The sequence below is a fragment of the Mus caroli genome, chromosome 17 (assembly GCF_900094665.2).
Source record: "Mus caroli chromosome 17, CAROLI_EIJ_v1.1, whole genome shotgun sequence".
NCBI lineage: Eukaryota > Metazoa > Chordata > Mammalia > Rodentia > Muridae > Mus > Mus caroli.
In genome coordinates, this window is record NC_034586.1 from 42130770 (window position 1) to 42138751 (window position 7982).

The 7982-nt window shown below is 45.3% G+C and overlaps 2 protein-coding genes across 3 annotated transcripts in view; one reads left to right on the top strand and one right to left on the bottom strand.

Annotated features, from left to right (window-relative positions):
• Cdc5l (cell division cycle 5 like) overlaps positions 1–578 on the bottom strand; it is a 41983-nt gene extending 41405 nt beyond the window's left edge. The window contains exon 1 of the mRNA XM_021149453.2: positions 237–578. Within this exon, the coding sequence (XP_021005112.1) occupies positions 237–281 (45 nt within the window). The 5' untranslated portion in view covers positions 282–578. The remainder of the gene's footprint in view (positions 1–236) is intronic.
• A 115-nt stretch (positions 579–693) lies between these two features.
• Positions 694–6135, top strand: LOC115029757 (Friend virus susceptibility protein 1-like). 2 transcript variants are annotated; one of them, XM_029471667.1, is made up of 3 exons: positions 694–1041; positions 1622–1702; positions 2882–6135. In XM_029471667.1, the coding sequence occupies exon 3, from the start codon at positions 3436–3438 to the stop codon at positions 4981–4983; it is 1548 nt and encodes a 515-aa protein (XP_029327527.1). In that variant the 5' UTR covers positions 694–1041; positions 1622–1702; positions 2882–3435; the 3' UTR covers positions 4984–6135. The 2 variants fall into 2 exon arrangements, with proteins under 2 accessions (XP_029327527.1, XP_029327528.1); XM_029471668.1 differs by lacking the exon at positions 1622–1702.
• The last annotated feature ends 1847 nt before the right edge of the window (positions 6136–7982 follow it).

Here is a 7982-nt window from a genome sequence, read left to right on the forward strand (position 1 = left end):
GCCTAGCAAATGCCAAGCGAGGAGCGCCGAGCGACAAGTCGCGACCTCGCCCCCGGGGTGAGCCAGGTGACCCGAGCCCGCACCCATGCACTGCGAGGGTCCCCGGGGTCCGCGCAGTCGTCGCCCCGCACAGCAGACCCCCGCGGGACAGCCACGGCTCCCGGAGCTTCCCCGCGCGTGCGCACACGCTACCAGAGCCGGCGGAGGGCTGCGGACGGCGGGAAAAGCTGCCTCACCTCCGTGTTCCTCCACACTCCTCCTTTGATCATAATCCGGGGCATNTTGGCGGCGGAGTGTCCCGGCAAGGGGGCCGAGGGGAGCTTCGAGAAAGTAGTAACGGCGCTCCGGTCACGGGACGCAAGAAGCCACTTCCTCCCTAGAGCGACCTTCTGCTTTGAAGAGCTCTGCGCAGGCGCGGCGTGGGCAGCCCCGGGAAATCTCGCGAGATCTTAGCGGCCGAGGGCAAAAGACGCGGGCGGTTAGGCTGCAACCTTAAGACTGACGGAGACTCATCAAACCGCAGAGGCCAAAGCGCCCGACGTGTCGCGCGCAGGTCCGAGACTAGGGTGAAGGAAAACAAAACTCTCGCGAGATGCCAGAGGTGGAACTTGACCGGGAACGCAGTGAAAGGATTGGTCCTGACGTCATGCGGTGGGCAGTGCTGGGGGTGGGGAATAAATGTGAGGGGTGTGGCGTTCCGCAGCACGCTTGATCCCCAGGGAGCGCTGTTTGTTTAACTTAGCGCCGCGCTGGGCATCCCGGCGACCGACGAGGACTTCGCTGAGTCCTCGGGAGATGCAAGCGAGTCCGTTCTCTTTCTGGGAGCTCCAACCCGCAGCGCCAAGCGCCGAGGATGCCGGACGGACTCAAGATCCTAACTCTAAACCTGAGGGACTGAACGACTGCTCGCCCCAAAGTGTTCGCTCTCCTTCCCGGAAGGGCCACGAGGAATTCGAGGCGACGCCCTAGGGACCCTCGGGAAGCGTCACGCCAGCCGCTTTCCCTCATCCCTCGCTGTTGGGTGTCTGTGGAACAAACTCGGTGAGTTGCGGGAGTCTCGCCCCTGGAATCCGGGGTCGTCCTCTGAAGAGTGGAACAAACAACTTGTTCATCAAATCAGAGGGCGGCTGCGAGTCCACAAAGTCTCGGTGCGGTGGAAATTGTCAGACTCTCTGCCATCTCCTCTCTCTTTTTCTCACGCAGATTTCTTCACTATTCCAGAGCAATTAATTACTTGGTGTCACCCCAGGTCCCTAGGGAAAGATTTTATTCCGTGCATAGCGGCTCTGGTTTGTTGTCGCTGTTCATGCTTCCGTTTGCCCCTTCTCGAAGACATGACGAATTTTCCGATTTGATTTTTGTTGCGATTTTTTTCCTTGAAGTAGGAAATTGTATCAAAATATCACTGCTTTCAGTTGAGAGGGAGGTAGTGTAGTGTTATGAAGAACACTTCGGTTTAGTGACCTACAATCTCATTTCACTCCTGTTAACTGACAGGATGACAGGTTAACAAACAATTTTCTGCCTCTGGTACTCTTTGCAATGCTCTCTTGTAAAGATGTGTAACCATTACCTCCTGCCAACATCACTTAGTTGTATGGTTTTTATCCCACACACCCAGGTCACAGACCATTTGGTTGACCAGATCAAAGCAAATCTGAAGACTCCTCTCTGGGGATCTTAACGCTAGGATCCGAAAGAGGTCAGTGTTTCTGCTAGCTACCAATTGTGTAACACCTAACAATTGTATTTTGAACTACATGGTCCCTGAATCTAGAACATTCCCAAGTCGTAACTACTTCCATATCCCCCTTTTGGATTTAGTCATTGAAGTTAGCTTTCCATTATTTGTAATGGAGAGGCCTAATAAATCCACAGTTGAACCAGTCCTCTTTCACATAGGCTATTCTAAAGGATCATGACAGTGACTTCTTCCACTCAACATTCTGTCATCTTTATGCTAACTTTAAAAAAGGTATCTCTTCTTTAAAACATGTTAATGCCACCTGCTAGAAAATTGTTACAAAGGATTGGTATTTTGACAACAGAACATACTTCAGCAACCTATTGAGATCTATCCATGTCTGTGGTGTGGATTCAAGTCAGATGCTCCAATATTGCCCCTTTTATTATGTGAATTAGTCCTCCAAGTGTCATGCAGGCCCCTCTCTGCACAGCAGCCCTGGCAACTGTCCTTGAACACCTTTGAACATAGGTGGTGTGTCCTTAGGATGCAGTATCTGAGATTAGCACCCCATATCCAGAAACAAAGAGATAGGTTCCACATCTTCCTCACTCAGCCAACATACATTTTCCTAAATGTCCCTCAGAAAGTCAGTTGCATGGGAAACTCTATAAATACATGTTTCATGATTACTTCAAGCAAACAAAAAAAGACCCCACATTTCCCATCCTCCACTTTATGAAAGCCAATAAGAACTTGTAAGATGAGGAAGTCTCTTTTTTCCCTGTTGTGAGTTGAAATACATCTCCAAGTAGATTCATTCACATCCTAACTCTTGGTATCTATACATGTGAACTCATTTGGAAATATTGTGGAGTCTTCACAGATGTGATTGGGTTAAGATGAGACCATACTAGTGTGAACTCTCCAGCCAGCGATCTAAAGAAAGTGGCTTGTACTTTTAATTCTGAGCCATTCACTACAGTTCCTTTTACTGCACTGATCATGCCTGGATTCCTGTATATCTGACTGATCCGTGGCATAGGGGACCTGCTTTAAAACAAGTTAGTTATGCTCCAGGATACACATATACAAAAGGATTCATTGGAATGATTTTTGGAGCTGTCATAGCTGTCACACAGTTACCCTATTCAAAATAAACACTTGAAAATGATGTTTGATAACTCCCTTCTATAGTTTTCAGGACTGTGATGACTATTCTTCGTTGTCAACTTGACTATATCTGGAATCAGCTACAACCCAGAAATGGAGAAGAGCACACCTGTAAGAGATTGTCTGCTTAAAGTGGATGAATCCACTTCTAGTCCAGACCTTTGAGGTAGGAAGACACACATCTTTAATCTCAATCTTGAGGTGGGAAGACGTCCCAAATCTTGAGATACGTCTTTTGTGAACATATGAGCCATACCTTCACCAGGATGTCTGTATAAGGACATAGAAGAAGGAAGCTTTTACTCTTTGTCTACTTGCCCTTGCCTTGCTAGCACATCCATTCCCTCACTGGCATTAAAGCCTACTTCTGCATTGCAGCATATACTGAAGACCACCTGAGACATTGCAGCCTTGTGGGACCGAGCAACCACTAGATTTTTAGACTTTCTATTGTTGGATTAGCTGGACTACAGAGGAAGGAGAGAGAGATTCATTCCATAAGTTCTGTGACTCTAGAGAACCCTGACTAATACAGATTTTTGTACCAGAAGTGGTTCTAGAGAAGCAGAAGTATAAGGATGAATCTTTTAAGTATCTGGAATAGGCATTTCAATTCACCGGCACCTTCAGCTACTGAAGTCTCTCCAGTCACCCCCTCTCCTGGGAGCTTGGAGAGTACTGAAGGCCCATGGTATGAACTGTATTACAAACTTAAAGAGATAAATGAATTTGATTATCCTGGCTCACCAATTGTGAGCAACAATGGATTAGGTGACCCTATATATGAAACTTTTGACAGTTTGGGGGAAAATAAGGAAAATGATGCTGCTGGTTGGTTGCTTTTAGCATCTCTGGATAAACTGATAAAGGATAGGAATGAGCTCCGGGATAAAATTAACCAACTGCAGAATATGGTGAAGGACAACAAAGAACTTAATGATAAAATTGACCATCTTCAGATGCTCATAAACAATCTAAAGGTTTCTAAGTGTGCCCTGGAAAAGAATCTTCTCTCCAGCAGCCACAAAGCTCGGTTTATGGAAAACCAAACTGAAGCTCTCATTATTCGGTTAGCCGAGTTACAGGGGAAATTCAAGTCCCAGCCTCGGAAAGTGTCAGCAGGTAAAGTAAGAGCATTAGTTGGTAAAGAATGGGATCCTGTAACTTGGGATGGGGATGTGTGGGAGGACCCTATTGAATCTGAGAACTTTGAATCCTCAGATTCTCAAGTGTTTATCTCACCTGAGGAAGTAGTACCCTCAGCCCCACCCCTTGAAATACTGCCTTTTTCACCTTTCACTGAGGAAATTAATCCTTTGTTATCTATTAAACCAGCAGTGGCTATCTCTAAAGGAAATGCCAAGCAAGACAATACTGATGTCCCTCAGAGCCTCAAAATAGTTGCCTTTAGACCTACACCCAGACTTAAGGCAAAGCAGGCTCCTAGAGGGGACATAGAAAGTGTGGTCCATGAGGAAGTGTGCTATACTACTAAGGAGCTTAATGAGTTTACTAATTCATTCAAGCAGAAGTCTGGGGAATATGTGTGGGAATGGATTTTAAGGGTGTGGGATAATGGTGGAAGGAACATAAAACTGGATCCGGCTAAGTTTATTGACATGGGCCCTCTGAGTGGAGATTCTAGGTTTAATATGGAAGCTCGCACAGTTCAAAAAGGTGTCAAAAGTTTGTTTGAATGGTTGGCTGAAGTGTTTGTCAAAAGATGGCCTACTGAGAAGGAATTGGAGATGCCTGATATCCCTTGGCTTAGTGTTGATGAAGGGATTCTAAGGCTCAGGGAAATTGCAATGCTAGAGTGGATATATTGTGTAAAACCTAGTGCTCAACAATGGGAAGGCCCAGAAGACATGCCCTTCACTAATCCAATAAGACGCAAAATGGTGAGAGGGGCACCAGCACATTTGAAGAGTTTTGTTCTCTCCCTTTTGCTTGTGCCAAACCTTAGGGTTGGAGATGCTGCTACTCAATTGGATGAATTAAATGCAATGGGCTTAATTGGGCCCCGGGGTAGCAGGAGCCCAGTGGCAGCACTGAATCGACAAAAGCAAGGTGATCATAACTATTGTATGAGCAGCATAGACAACACAATGTTCATAATGGCATGACTTGTATGGACCTTTGGTACTGGCTCATCAGTCATGGTGTTTCCAGGCATGAAGTGGATAAGAAGCCTACTGAATATTTGATTTATATAAGTGGAAAAATTCTCAAACAAGTGAAAGAAAGGCTACATTGAATCATGGCACAAGGCAATCTCAGTCACTGAATCAATTTTCAGATGTGAGCCAGTTTGCAGACCCAGAACCCCCTTGAATAAAGGAGTAACGAAGTTTCCCTGAGGAAGGACCTTAATAAAACACCTTAAAGTTTTACTGTTAATCATTCTCCAGTCTTTCCCCAGAGGGAGATAGGGCTTTTTACAAGGGTAGTTGTACACTGGGGGAAAGGAAACAATCAGACTTTCCAGGGTCTATTGGATACTGGTTCCAAATTGACACTGAATCTTGGAGATCCCAAGTAACATTGTAACCCTCCAGTTAGAGGTGGGACTTCTGGAGGCCAGGTAATTATTGGAGTTTTGGCTGAAGTCCTGTACTCAAAGTAGGTCCCTAAACTCATCCTGTGGTTATTCCCCCAGTCCCAGAGTTTATAATTGAGATACATATATTTAGAAGGCAGAATTCTCACATTGATTCCCTGACCTGTGGAGTGGAGCTATTATGGCTTGAAAGGCTAAATGGAAGTCTTTAGAGTTGCCTCTGCCAAAGAAAATAGTGAATCAAAAACAGTATCATATCCCTAGAGGAACTGCAGAAATTAGTGCCACCATCAAGTTCTTGAAAGATGCAAGGGTGGTAGTTTCTACTACATCTCCATTTAACTATGCTATCTGTCCAGTTAAGTGACAGTTGACCATCAAAACCTCAATCAAGTATTAACTCCAATTGCAGCTTCTGTACCAGATGTAGTGTCCTTACTTGAGCAAATTAACACATCTGGTACATAGTCTTCAGCTACTGATCATGCAAATGCCTTTTTCTCAGAACCTGTTCGTAAGGACTACCAGATGCAGTTCCCTTTCAGATGGCAAGGCCAGCAGTATACCTTTACAGTTTTACCTCAAGGATATATAGACTCTCCTGCTCTGTGTCATAACTTAGTTAGAAGGGAACTTGATTGTCTGACTCTTCCACAAAATATCACACTGGTTGTGATGGTTTGTATATCCTTGGACCAGGGAGTGGCATCATCTGAAGGTGTGGCCTTGTTGGAATAGGTGTGACCTGGTTGGAATGGGTGTGTCACTGTGGGTGTGGGTATAAGATCCTCACCCTAATTGCCTGGAAGTCAGTCTTCCACTAGCAGCCTTTGGATGAAGACAGAACTCTCGGCTCCTCCTGCACCATGCCTGCCTGGATACTGCCATGCTCCCACCTTGATGATAATGGACTGAACCTCTGAACCTGTAAGCCAGCCCCAATTAAATGTTGTTTTTTATAAGACTTACCTTGGTCATGGTGTCTGTTCACAGCAGTAAAACCCTAACTAAGACACTGGTGCACTATATTGACGATATGCTGACTGGACCAAGTAAACAGGAGGTAGCAACTCATTGGTAACAACAGATATGAATCAGAAGATAGGAAAAATTCAAGAACTGTCTACGTCAGTGAAATCCTTAGGAGTTCAATGGTGTGGGGAATGCAGAGATATTCCTTGTAAGGTGAAGAATAAATAATTGCAGTTGACCCCACCCCCCACCAAGAAAGAAGCATAATGTTTAGTGGGCCTATTTGGCTTCTGGAAGCATTACAACTCTCACATGGGTTTGTTACTCCAGGCCATATACTAAGTGACTTGGAAAGCTGTTAGTTTTGTGTGGGGCCTGGGACAGGAGAAGGCTCAACAGATCCAGGCTACTGTGCAGGCTGTTTTACCACTTGGATGACATGATCCAGCAGACCCAATGGTACTTGAGGTGTCAGTGACAGATGGGAATGCTGTTTGGAGCTTTGGCATACCAGTAGGTGAATCACAGAAAAGACCTTTGAGATTTTGGAACAAGGCTCTACCGTCATCTGCAGACAACTATTCTCCCTTTAAAAGACAGCTCTTGGCCTGCTATTGGGCCTCAGTGGAAACTGAACATTTGACAATGAGCCAGCAAGTTACCATGTGACCAGAGCTGCCCATCATAAGCTAAGTATTATTGGACCACCAAATCATAAAGTAGGACATGCACAGCAGCAATCCATTATCAAATGGAAGTGGTATAGAGCTGGAGAGAAAGCTCAGCAGTTAAGAGCACTGGCTGCTCTTCCAGAGGTCCTAAGTTCTATTCCCAGCAACTACATGGTGGCTCACAACCATCTGCAATGGGATCTGATGCCCATTTCTGATGTGTCTGAAGACAGCTACAGTATACTCGTATACATAAAACAAATAAATCTTTTTTAAAATGGAAGTGGTATATGCATGATTGGTCCTGACCAGGTCCTGATGGCACAAGCGAGTCACATGAAGAAATTGCCCAAATGCCTATGATTTCTGCTCTTGTTACATTGCAGTCTTACTGCCAAGCATACACCTATAGCTTCATGGGGTATTCCCTACAATCAGCGTACTGAGGAGGAGACAGCTAGGGCCTGGTTTACTGATGGTTGTGCACTTTATACAGTCACCACCCAGAAGTAGACAGCTGGAGCATTAAAAACCCTTTTTGGGACAACTCTAAAAGATGCTGACAAAGGGAATTCTTCACAGTGGGCAGAACTTGGCCAAATGAATGATTGTTCACTGATTCACGTGCTGTAAAAAGGATTGGCTGAATAGTCACTGACATGGAAAGATCATGATTGGAAAATTGGTGAGAAAAACATCTGAGGAAGACGTATGTAGATGTGCAGAGGATGTGAAGATATTTGTGTCCCATGTAAATGCTCTTCAAAAGGTGACTTCAGCTAAGGAGTTCATTAATCAAGTAGATAGGATGACCTATTCTGGGGACAGTCAGCCTCTTTCTCTAGCCATTCCTGTCATTGCCCAATGTCCACATGAACAAAATGGCCATGGTGGCATAGGTAGGGGTTATGCATGGGCTCAA